The 13,133-nt window shown below is 47.6% G+C and overlaps 1 protein-coding gene across 2 annotated transcripts in view; it reads right to left on the bottom strand.

The window, feature by feature from the left end:
- The window catches only part of LOC6598087 (dual specificity tyrosine-phosphorylation-regulated kinase 2), a 54,673-nt gene that overhangs the window by 2,129 nt on the left and 39,411 nt on the right, over positions 1-13,133 (bottom strand). For both annotated transcript variants that reach the window (XM_026987425.1, XM_002023223.2), the window contains 6 exons: positions 10,021-10,236; positions 9,295-9,652; positions 8,652-8,824; positions 8,302-8,579; positions 647-785; positions 408-579 (listed from right to left, as the gene is read on the bottom strand). In XM_026987425.1, the coding sequence (XP_026843226.1) occupies positions 408-579; positions 647-785; positions 8,302-8,579; positions 8,652-8,824; positions 9,295-9,652; positions 10,021-10,044 (1,144 nt within the window). In that variant the 5' untranslated portion in view covers positions 10,045-10,236. The remainder of the gene's footprint in view (positions 1-407; positions 580-646; positions 786-8,301; positions 8,580-8,651; positions 8,825-9,294; positions 9,653-10,020; positions 10,237-13,133) is intronic.

The raw sequence follows: 13,133 nt of genomic DNA, 5'->3' as shown, positions 1-13,133 counted from the left end.
GTTCCTTCTGGGCCTTTACTGCTGCCTTGCCTGTTGCTGCTAATTGGCATAGTGCGTGTTTTTACACTCGACTGAGTTCTGGGCTCTAAGCTCTTGGTTTTGGCCAGGTCAATTGAACGAACGGGAATCGGCAGTGGTCGTGGGAGTGGAAGTGGGAGCCAGCTCGTGACCCACAAACCCGCAGCCATTGAAGCTCTCAGCCACGTTCACCGGCAGTTGGACCATAGAATGCTTAATGCGTTTTCCACAATATCCAAGGATATTTACAGGACCGGAGTGTGTGCACTAAATTTGACTGCCAAATGCAGAGCAGCGCTTAAAATTTCATGGCGTTCCTCCCTCGATGCACGACAGCATGGCCGCTTGTTTTTAATTAAAAGTGGGCTCTGAAAATCCCACACACTCACCCAGGCTCCACATGTCGATGGCCGTGCCATACTGCAGGCCCAGAATCACCTCCGGGGAGCGATAGAACCTCGACTGGATGTAGGTATAGATCTTGCGATCCACATAGCAGGAGCTGCCGAAGTCGATCACTTTGATGGAGCTGCTGCCGCGCTGTTTGAGCAAGATGTTTTCCTGCGGGAAGGGAAGCCAGTCGGTGATATCCAAGTGATGGTATGGCAGTATATCAGTATATACTTACCGGCTTGAGATCACAGTGAATGATGTTTTCCTTGTAGAGCAGTCGCAGGCACTTTACAATCGAGTTGCAGAAGCGTCGGATCAGACTCATGCTGAATCCATTGTAGTTGTTCTTCTTGATCAGCTCGTACAGGTTCAAGCTGCAAAGACAGAGAGAGAGTGAGACAGGGGGATTGTTAGTGGAGTCCGTGCAGTATAATGGTGCACGCCGAGCACGGAGGCAAGTCAAATGCCGGCTGTGCCGCTTAAAGCCCGCCCCGGAGCACCGGCAACACGGGGCAACATGCATCGAATTAATTTCCATTGCATGTCGGGCACAAATTTAGGCATTCAACGTTCAGCCGTTCAGCCCTTCAACGTCAGCAGGTGAGGCAGGAGCAACCTTATGGACAATGTCGGAGCAGCCAGCAGACAACGACAAAAAAACCAACAACGAGCCAAAAAGAGCTGCCAGAATACCGACGGCTCAGGCACAGTGGCACAAGCAATCAATTGCAGATTTCATTCTGGAATATGTCGCAAGAATATTAAAGAATACTCTAAAATGTTCCACGGTACAGCCCCTCCCCTCAGGGGCAGAAATGTATCTTGTTTTGTCAACCCATTAGCTGGGCTTTTCCCCTCTGTTGTCTGAATAGGTTTTGCATTCGCAGTTTCGGCGATTTTTGGCGATTAATTAACTGATAACAAAGGAGTCTTTTGTCCCTCAATGTCAATGTAACCACCAAATAGACAACCAAGCCAGCACCCACCACGCAATGGGGGGGAAGGATAACGATAACCAAAGTTGATCAATGCGAAAGTTTGGTCAATTGATGGCATACAGTGGGTACGGTGCGGGTAGCACGGATGATTGATGAGTTTCTGTGGCAGCCCCAGGACTCATCTCTTCGCATATTGCTGCAGATTTTCCTTCATTCATCCTCCACAAATCTAAACTTATGAAGTCGCCACCATTTCCGTTTCCTCTCGAGCCTGCTATCAATAACTTCATCGCCTGTTCGTGAGTGCTCCTTTGACAGGCTTGACCCATATACGTATACTATGTAGAGATGGAGAATGCCGAAAGCAATAACTGGCGATGGCATGAGACGACAGAAAGGCGGATGTGTGTGTGTGTGTGTGTGTGTAGGAGGGAGGTCAAAGGTTAAAGCTGCTGTTAAAGAGAAGGAAAATGAAAGTGTTCATCCCACGCAAGGAATACCACATATATTAACATGAGGCTTAAAGGCCCATGTTCTACAGGATGGTTCATGGGGTAATCCAATTAAAATTTATGTCGGCTGAGGCAGAGGCCCTTTTCCCTTTTCTCCGACCTCACACAACCATCTACATACGAGCTGCTAAGTGCTCCGAAAGGCCCGCTAAGCTGATTGGGCCTGGGCTTAAAAGAGGCGTCAAGGCCGCGTGTCTTCGCCCCTTCAGGCCACATAATGGCATGGCATAGATGACTGTCGAGGCTTTGAGGGGAGCGGAGAGAGTAGCGAGAGCGCAGTACAGACCGCAAAGGTCACGGGGCTTTTAATTTGAAAACTTTTCCAATGCACCGACTGGCGCCCGAAAGCAGGCAGCGCGAAATACCAAAATGGCAAGGCTTTAAGTGCCGCCGCGGCGGCTTTAAAGCACGAATTTCCGAGGGATTGCCATTGATTTTACGAGGACCCAATTATTGGCAGACAGACGGCAGAGGGTCTATAACAAACCAATAAGGAAATCATCAAAATGTCATAATTTCAATCGGCAAATCGGCCCAGTGGCGCATACTCGTATGTGTGTAGGGGCATGCTCGGTGGAATGCACCTTATAACTGCATTATGACATGCCACATAGAACCAATGTCAAAAGTCCACGAGTCTGCAGTCTGCCCTGAACTTGAGAATTGCTGGGGCCCCGGCTGTGGCGGTCTGGGCGCTTTTTTCCGTGCCGAAATTCCGTTGGTAATTTGATTGATTTGCTCCAGCGCCCTGCGCCCCGCCCTGCTCCTTCTGCAGCTGCAACATGCAACTGTAACGAGCCACTAATGCCTGCATTTAGCACACCGAAAAGGGGCAGAAAGGAGAGTGCCCCCACATGAGGGGCAAAGAGACAGAGAGAGAGAGAGAGTGAAAGTGAACGGAATGGATAATACGCCCACCATAAACAACATCAACTTCGAAGGTCTACTATTCTACTATATCTCCAGCTCAGATCTGTACGTCGAGTATCCGTGTATCTGTCACCGACTGCCGGCTAAGTCTGGGGATATTCGCAGGACCATAACACATTTTTCATGGCTTATTTCAGGGCTGTCAATTGGCCACAAATGAACTTGTCGCCGCACCGAGAACTGTGTCACCTCGGCTCAACTTGGCTCGGCTCGGAAGGGAAAACTTTTTTTTGGCAAGTTTCAGCATAAATTCGAAATTGGTTTTCTTGGGGAAAGTGAAAAGAGCGCCTTGAAATTGATTGACAAGCGACTGGGACCGGACGAGGCGCCTCAATCTCTGCTGTTGTCCTGATTTGCATAGCAAATTCCACCGCGTCACCGTTTGGTGGAGCAGTGGGTGGATTGGGGGTATCGATTGCCAGGCGAAAGTTCATTAAATATTAAGGAGTGTTCCTGGAAAAGATTGAAAATAAATCCATTTTCAGTGGATTCCCTCTTAAATATCCATAAATATTCGAGTTAAGCAGCTTAAGCACTGAACCACCAGCAGAAAGCCTCTTGAATTAATGATGCCCAGTCCCTGGGACTGTGGGACGACTCTGGGCCGGGGCTCGACCTTGGCTCGACGGCCCAAGGCCCTAATCCCAAACAAAATATCTCTCTCGTTTCTATTCGTTGTGTGGCACATTTTAATTAGTCGTCGACGGTCCTGTGACAGTCGGCAGAACCGAACCATTAATAATCACGGAAACAGTTCTATATGAGATGTTCCACCAGAGACAGAGAGGGGGAGTCTTCTTCACCTTTCACCAGATGGCAAATAACTTGGCCTTGGCCCTGCTGCTGCCTCCTGGCCCCCTCCTGACGGACCGTCAAACAAACGCAATGCTCGGGAAATGTCAATTAGCAGTAATTACTGTGTCCTGGCACGGCATAATAATAACCTACATCAACGTTTTCAGCACGGCTCGGAGGAATGTTTACTCTCTTGGTAACTCAATCCACAGGATCCCCCTGATCCCCCTCTCTCTGCGGTCCTTGCTGCTCCTCAGTCTCCTTAAATTGCAATTTACACGCGCGCTAAGTGCAAAAATTAATTTAAAAAATAGACTTGCAGGACTCTGCTCATTTGCAAGACCACGCCCCTGCACACCGCTCGCCGCATGTTGCATTTTAATTAAAAATCATTTCAGCTCGTACATTTCTTTTTCCTTGGCCAGCAGGAGTGCTCCAGTGCCGGCGATGACGCGTCCTCGTCTCCTGTCAGTCGTGGATGTCACTGCCACACGCAGCGAGGCAGCGAGGCAGCCTGTCAGAAATAGTCAATTACATGGCCGACGGGAGGACCAGGACCAGAAACAGGACCAGACCACATGCTGCATCTGTTTTCTATTGATCGGCTCTGAGGCGGCTGGACTGGCCGTGGCAGAGGGTGTGGCTGGTTGTGTGGGACTCGGAGTGTGAGTACGAGTAGGAATCCGGCGCCCATAAAGTGGGTCACAAAACGCATAAAAAAGGGACATTTTCAATTTAATTTCAATGTTCACTTTGATTCTGCATATGGTGCATATATGTATGCACATGCGATGAACGGGCAAGCGCAGGTGTTGTCAGCACTTTGGACAGTACACCATTCCGTCCGGTTGTTGAAAGCTTTTCAATCGTTTAATTAACTTTGATTTATGCGATGAGCTTAAGGAAAGTTTTCAATGAATTCGTAATTTAATTATCATTTCCACTTAAATGAAAATGTTTCACTGCTTCTGTTCCATTCCGGAATAAATTCCACATAAATGCTCGTACGAGCAATATTCAAGGCCTGAAAGGTCTTACGCGAAGTCCAAGACCCCGCTGTTTATGCGCGAAGGATCCTTTCCTGATGTAGTGCTACGCTAAGCAAAGACTTGCTCCGCGTCACGAACATGACATGTATGTTGTTCTTGCCATTATCGGGCATTCTGTTTTGCAGAATTTTGAGCATCGATGCGCCGCATCAGGTGGGATCCATGGGAGCAATCTTTTAGGAATGTACTCCTCTGTTTCGACTCCAGAATCGGTCTCCTCAAGGCAGTTACCTTCCGAACTACCTTCATCTGTATTTAAATTTCATTCCGCGGCTAAACTGACTTTCAAACCAAATTAATTCCCCGATCATTATCGCTGTCCCCATCTCGTTATGGGTCATAAAAATTGAAATTAAATCCTGACATATGACATGGCCAGCAGCCGCTGAGAGAGTGGAAGTGGGTTCCTCCCTTGTCCCGCCCAGGGAGGGGGAGCCCAGGCAGCACTAGACTGCAATTTATGTGCCTTCAGGCACACACCCACACAGGGCCAGAGCCAGAAACTTGGCCGCATCCACAGGGCAGCTGAGGCATGTTCTTGGCCAGAAACGAGAAAGCGAAGCTGCGTCATCGTCATTGGGGCAATATGCTGCATAGCTATGGGCGCTCCGTGTGGTGTGTGTGTCGCTATATCTTCCGCCCTCTGCTCGCTGTCTTTGGCACAGCTCCCATTTTATAGCCGTCGCTGTGAATTATGTGGCTCATAATGCTAAAACAAGTCCCAGACGAGCCTGAAGCTGCCACCTGCCAGGGTCGAATGGAGGGAAAACCATCCAAATGTTTCCCAGACATTCTCTTTGTGTATTTGTGTGTGTGTGTTCTTGCGAAAATGTGTCACTTGGCGTCAATTTAGTTTTTACCATCCTTCGCTGCGGTGCGGTGCGGTGCTGCTCTTCATGACACTCTCTGTCCTTTTTGCGAAATTAAGTCCTTGAATGAGTGGGCGTGTGTGTGGCACTTTGGGGACACAGACACAGATTAGGTTTCATATTTGCACACACAGTAAGGGCAGTCTGCTAATTAGTTAATCAGCTTGGCGGACCTTCCTTGCCATTTAGGGACTTCCACAAAATGAGAATTAACTTTCGTTAGCCGAAAAAAATGTCCAAGCCCAGTTCTTGCAGAGTACAGGGAGGTATACTATTAAATTCATGGAGATCAGCAGTTAAAAAATAAACGAAAAACTCTCACCAGGGAGACTTGAGTCGTGTCGAGATACACTGTGCGTATTTTGTTTTTGCATTCTCGGCAACTGCAGCATTAGAGAGTCTGAGACAGATAACAGCCAAAAGGCACCGTTACGCATCCCATAAAGTATGCATGTATTTTCTAGGTCAGCACCAATAGCCGAGCTATAGCAACCCGATTTTGTGTCCAGCTATCTGGAATCTATCTTTGCCACGGTCCGCTACCAAAAAGAAAAATCATGAAGATGATTCGAAGATTTGAATCAGAATCATACAAATTATCATATTTGAATGCAGAAACATTGTGATCGGTCTATTATTGTAGCCAGAAATCAGTTGAAGCGAAGCTTCCGTTTCGCTCTTTGAACACGAAATTCCAGAGTTCGCCGCTTTCGAGTGCATACTTTTGGGCTGCATACGCAGGATATGTGCCGATGTATGTGAAAATAGTAGAAACTGAGTTCCACGACTACTATTTATGTACACAAGTGTCACTGCCTTAGATCAAGTGAACCTTGAAGAGAAATGTTCCAATTAGTCATTGCTATCCTCCTGTCATCCAACCCCAAGAATTGTTTCTTAGACCTAAACCACTAATCCAATCACCCGAACTCAATCCCATTTTGCCTCTGCCCCCTGGTGGAGCAGGCCCCGTGGAGGGGCCATGCAGATTAAATTGCGTGCACGTGAATTTAATTACGTAAAACTTACCATACAATTTGTTTACTCGTTCAAAACAAACTTTAAAACTTGCCACCGGGTTGTCAATGCGGTTCCCTGCCATCCAGCCCGCCCCTTCCCATGTGCTGCCCCTCGGACCGCACTCGGACAAAGTTTTCCCATTGCGGGCAAACTTCTTCAGGGCAAGAGCAAAGTAGAAAAAAAGAAAAAGAACAAGTGCGCCCTCGAAGAAACAAACAAAAACAGCGATTTTGCGGCTAATTAGTCGCAGGGCAAATAATTAATTAAATTTCCGTCCGGGGGATGGATGATGTTGGATTAACGATTCAATTCGGCTTCTCCATCCACTGCCGAGCGTTGTCTGCAATTAGGGAGGAGCACAGAGGAGAGGGAGGAGGCCGCTTCTCCGATGGCGTGCCACTAGCCCATTCAAATCCCCCGAATCCCCCAAATCAGTGCTCAAAAATGTCAACTGGATGGAGCCTCAAAATGCAAAAAAGCGAAAAACTTTCGTAGGCTGGCAATTAAGACAAATTAGTCACCGGCGACTGACGGAAATGTCAGAGGCACCGGAGAGGGAAACACAACAGCAACAACAACAACAACAACAAAAGGACGACCTTCGACGTTCGCTTTCCACCAACTATGGCTGTGTTGCATCGCGTGCTGCTCACGATGTAGCATTTGCAACGAGTCTTATTTTTACCATATTTGCGTTGCTCGCTGTCTAAACTTTGACATAGCCGTATGCAGTGGGTTCCGGTCTCCGTCCCCGTTCCCCGGACATAGCCTCTACTATATCAACACCTGAGGTTCCCTGCTCAGGTCGAGGCATGCCAATCAATTAGATTTCTACGCCACGGCTGCAAGGATATACATATGTTCCCCTGCTCCATCTGGGATCCATCTGATCCCACGGCAAGGGTGCCACGAACAACAGGTCGGGCCTAAGCATGGCACACACACTCGCATGACGAGAGGAGGCGTGCCACACGTTGCTGCGCCTGCAAGTAGGCCACACACTCAACACACAACATTCAACATTCAAATTGAAATTGATAGCCGAGCGCCGCCTGCGGTGGGTGCACTTGATTCAGATTGTGTCTGCGTCGGGCGCTTGTTTGCGCTTTTGTGGCATGTAAAATTACAGTCGGCTGCAGGAGCAGGAGCAGGAGCAGGGGCAGGGGCAGGACCAGGGCCAGGAAATTAAATAGAAATTTATATTGTTTGGCCGGAAAATGGGTGGAAGGAAAACGCATTAGAGCCGGGATTGATGGCAGGGTGAAGCCAAATCTAGTGATCAAGTGAAAACACTCGTAAAACGAATTATGAATGCCACTTAAGAGCATTTATAAGGAGGCCATAAACAAGCAGTCAGAATTTATGGGCCTAACAAAACCGAACCGAACCGAACCGAACCGAAACCCAACCATATGATACGTCCACCAATAAAACCAAACTGGAGAACAATCAAAATGGGTAGACATCGCACATATGTGAGTATGTTGGAGGCACCAGGACTTCGGTAATGCGTGCTAGGCACTTGGAAGCATGGAAATTAATAATAGCCACAATTTTATGGCCAGCCAACACGCAACATGCAAGTTGGCACAAATAATTGGCAGAATGTTAATAGAAATGCGAGTTATACGCGCTTTTAATTGAAGCGGAGCCAGAGCCAGAGCAGAGTCTATATATTGTGTGGCGTTTCGTGACTGGCAGCCGAATCCAAGGCTTACTTAATCTGCATTGACGTCACAGATGAGTGTCTCCCCAAGCATAAACCGCGAGGACTCACCTCATCAGCTCGAAGGTAATGCACAAATGTTTGCGGAAATATGTGTAGTCCAGCATGTGGATGACATTGTGAGATCCATCCGCGTCCTTTTCGCGCAACTCGTCGAGGATATTCAGCTCGACAACGGCCTGGTTGAGGAAGCGCTTCTTGTTCCTTATGATCTTGATGGCCACGTGTGTGTTGGTCTTGTGGTCTAGGGCCCTGATCACCTGCCCGAAGCTGCCCTTGCCAATCACCTCCAAAATCTCGTAACGGAAGGCTATGTGATCGTGTTCGATCTGAAAACAAATACAAATCCAGTCAGTAATGTCAGTAGTATATGGGTGGGGGGGATCCAGCGATCCACTTACGATCTTGTAGTTGCCATTATCGTCGTCATAGCCCAGATTCGTGGTGTTGGCTGTGGGGGCGGGCTTGTTGTAGTTCTTGCTGGCGTGCTGGCCAAAGTACCAGACCTCCTTGTACACCTTGAGCTCCTCGAACTCCAGATCGGTCAGGTAGTTGCGGAACTTCTTAACCAGCTCTGTGATTGCGTGGCGAAATCCATCAAGGGAACAAAAATATGGAAACATTAGGAAAATATATATGAAATGTGCAAAGTGAGCTTTGATTTAGTCAAAAATGTAACTGTTTTGCCATGAATTTTTGGGATGAAACAGAATTTCTCTTTTTGCATTTACAACCAACTGAAAAGCAAAAGTAATTGAGAATTTTCCCATGTGGCAAACGCCGCACTCTAGAGTCCCCCATTGACCCTGACCTCAATGGCTGTTTTATTTTCTAACAATTTGTATAAAATTAATTAGTGAGCAGGAGAGGAGAGGCGGAAAGACGAGAGCGGATCAAATGGCTGTGGGGCATCCTCATCCTTCTCTAATTGGCATTGAGCTTCAGCCAGGCATTCCAGGCAGCCCCCAGAGTCCCATCCCTATCCCCATCCCTATCCCCTCTCGCACTCCCATTTTGAGGGTCTTTGGTTTTGGTTTTCCTTACCAGATGGCGTCATGGGCGTGTTGCACTTAAGCTCGCCGCTGCCTGTGCTGCTGGCCGAGTTGCCGGAGCTGCCGCTGCCGCTGCTGCTGTTGGACTTGGTGGAGGAGCCGCGCTCGTTGCCACCGTTGCTGCTGCTGTTGGTGGTCGACGAGGAGACGGGGGAGCCAATGTTGTTGTTGTTGTGGCTGCTGTTGCTGTTGCCATTGAGGGACGTCGTTGTGGTGACGGCCTCATTCACTGCCACATGGTTGTTGTGGCCATCCAGGCCGCGCCGCGACCCATTGCAGAGCTGAGGCAGGTCCAGGCGGGAGCTGGAGAGCCGCACATCTCGTCGCAGCTTCTCATTGTCCAGCTGGATCTGTGGAGCAGACGAAGCGATACCCATGAAACATTTGCAATCCCTCGAACAGCAGGTATTATGATCCTCCTCCTGGAGGGGACTGTAGCCCGAGAATCGATGCCCCAAAAAGAGGCTGAAAAAGCGCCTGCCTTTCATATATTTTCGATTCGTGCTCCACTTCATATTGTTTACAATTTGAATGAATAAATTTGTTGTACATATTTATCAAAGAATTTAGAAAAACATTTCCATTTTTTGCATGGTTGGATCTCTTCGAAAACGATCTTCGATCAGGGGAACTGAGGATCATACACTCTTGAATTTTTAACAATTCAGAAAAGGATTCGGAAAAGAAGATCTGTTATACCGGATGCTGAATGACTTACCGGCATTTCGCATCGATCCAACATTTTGGCGACTTTTGTGTATTGTCGATTCTATCCAGAAGAAGATATTTATCCAAGGAGATTTGTCCGCTTAACCGGTTGAGTTCTCGCCACTCTCCACTCTTCTCCACTCCTCCAACGTTTTACGATTGATAACTTTCGGGGTGGCACGTCTCTGGGGCGCACATTTGCATTTGTTTTGGTTGTTGGGGCCAACTGAAAATAAGGAAAAGAAAAGGTACAAATACATTAAAATACGTTAGCAAAACAAAAGGTTTTTGTTGTATAAGCCCTTGACTTTTAACCCTTTAACCGCCGCAGGGGGTGTGGGTGCACCGGTAACCGGTAACCGGTAACTGGTAGCTGGGAAACCAACGAACCACAACGAGAAGTCAAAGAAATATCATTATAATAAATAATATAGCATCGGCGAGCAGTGCGCATTCCAAGTGCACACCATAAATAAAACCCAAATCGCTGTACGATAAATGGTGGAGAGAAACGCCCCCGAAACGACAATATCAATGACATGTCAGGGAGCACAGCACAGCACAGACCATAAACCGAACCCAGTCCGTCAGTCGGAGCGACAGCCAGAGTCCATGGCAGTTAGCAGTTTTCATTGTCAAGGCGGCGACGACAAGCGGCGTCATCAAAAGCCCAAAACTTTGTTCATATTTTCTTCAAAAGGGGTCGTAAAAGGTCTTCCCGGTACTACGTACCCACTCTGGAACCAGACCCCAACCCAACCCAACCAATTCCCGGCTATCCCATTCCTCCAAGTGCAGCGGCTGACAGGCATAAAACTTGGAAACCAAAGTCACGGCCAATTATGAACCCTTTCCCTGTGCCTCACCTTTCTGGCTCGTTGTGCATTTGCCAGTCGCCAGTCGCCAGTCGCCTCGCACTCCCACTCGCACACGGACTCGCATTCAATATGCATAATAATCCTCCCTAAACCCTTTCGACAGACTACACTCGCGAGGCCAGCCCCCTTCGGGAGGGTAAGTGCAGCGAAAAGTTAAGTTTGTTCGAAAAGTTCCCTCATGAATAGAGGCATAATGAAAGCGTACACTAAATGGATCGTGGGTATTACTCCTTCGCTCCAGTTGTGGTCGATAGTTGACTTGTTTCTCTCAGTGCATCTCGAACAGGTCCCCACATTTCAAGGTACCATCGACAATCTTTTCCAATAGTTTTCCGCCATATTTCTTGGCCTGCTGGCCTCGGGGTTTTCCATCCCAGGTACAAATTTATTGGCTTTTAAAACTTTTCTGTCATAAAATTATAATTTACAGCATTCGCTCTCGTCATCAAACTCTCGACAGTTCCCTGTTCACCACGACAGTGGGAGTGGAATTGGAGTTCGGGTTTGGGTCGGGGCTTTCCTAAAGAGTTTTCCTATATATATTCCGAGTTGTATTGTCTGCTTGTTAAGTCGTTAGTTATGCCCGCGTTTTGCCCTTCTTTTTGCTGCAGACTCGGCCGAAGTTAGCTCTTAACTCGGTTTCTGAGTTGTGTTTCTCGTTGTTTGGATTTAGCCAGTCCGTCATTCAGTCAGGCAGTCAGACTGTCTTGTCTGGCTGTCATTAAATGCACTTTTTGGGCTTGCCATTTCTCTTGCAATTTGTGTAGAAAGCCAAGAGAGCTGAGAGACAAAGACCCAAAAGAGTGGGGCCACGTCTCGGGTTAAGTCTGGGCATGGGCATGGGTCTGGGCGTAGGTAATTTGATAAGCGAAAGTTTTTTGAACCCCCCAAAGCCGACTGCAAGGCTGTGGCTGTGGCTGTGCCTAAATTTAGATCGTACCGTTGCAAAGGTGTCGCTGCTGACGGCCACAACTGCGCATTGTTCTCTTTTCAGATTCATATGACAAATCAATTGAGACTGAGACCCAGACTGTGCCACTGGCATCAATTGTAATTCATTCCAACAATTACACGCCTCGGAAACCGATTGCTTGGTTTTGCATTGATTTCAATTGAAATGGAAAAAAAACCCCAAGATCTTTTGGATCGTTTGTCATTGCTGCGACACCCACCCCATATCTGAGATATCTCAGAGATATCTGCAATTTCTATTAGCGACATTGAAACTCAAATGTCAGACTCAATGCTGTGTGTGTCTGTCTGTCTTTTGGCTCTCAAGTTTACGAAGATGTCTTTGGCCGAGCTCTGTTTGGGTCTGTCTTTGGCCTCGAGATGGCTTTCGTGATTTTTTCTTCTTGCCCTGAATAATTGTGCTGTGGGTACTGGAAAACCTCCAAATCGCAACTCAATATCAGATCGCATCTCAAATCGAAGTCTCATTTGGGTTCCCACTGACTCACGGGCGCGAGCCAGAGATGATTTTGGACCAATCCGAGGGTATTGGACCAATATTATCGTTTCAAGAACCTATCAATACAAAACCGTAGTTAAGTCTTTTGGATGTGCGGGAATAAACGAGGACATGTTAATTTTATTTTAGATCACTTTAATTTATTTAAAAACCGAATATTCAATTTAATTCTGGAAGTGTATTCTTTGGTATCCCCCTTTTCTACGAGTGTATGCTCGTCGGTTCTACTTTTGAGATTTGCTACTTTGCGGGCCGTTCTTTTTTTCGATTTGCCTATTGCGTTGTTGTTGCTGGAGTGCAGCGTCGGTTGGAGAGTGCGTAAACGAGAGACTCTCTCAGAGAGGGCATCGATCGTAAGATCTAAAGGCGATAAGAGCTGGCTCGTGGTGGACAGTGGCCCTTGCTGTTGCCAAGTTCGACCGAGAAGGAAATGTGCGCCCATGAATTGCGTTGCCGAAAAAAGAGGACGGTGGAAGATGGTAAGCGAAAAGAGCAATGTATGAGGCAAAGGGCTAGGGTTATATTTATTCAATAAACATCGTAGCTAAATCATAGTCGCGCTGGCCAACGTAAATCCCTTTAATTGTTCGCTACTTGCACTGCCCACTGTAGATGAACCGCACTGTTAACCGCATATGCTTACGCACGGCAGCGGCCGTTCTTTCTTCTTTCTATTCAGTCTTCCTCGCTTCGTTTCTACAGCTATAGCGTATAGCATCCAGTTGTTCTCTCGCGCTCTATCGTTCGTGCTCGGCTTGGCAGCAGCCACGAGCT

The sequence above is a fragment of the Drosophila persimilis genome, unplaced genomic scaffold (genome assembly GCF_003286085.1).
Source record: "Drosophila persimilis strain 14011-0111.01,24,50 unplaced genomic scaffold, DperRS2 tig00000124-arrow-pilon, whole genome shotgun sequence".
Classification (NCBI taxonomy): Eukaryota; Metazoa; Arthropoda; class Insecta; order Diptera; family Drosophilidae; genus Drosophila; species Drosophila persimilis.
This window is presented reverse-complemented; position numbering and strand designations above follow the sequence as displayed.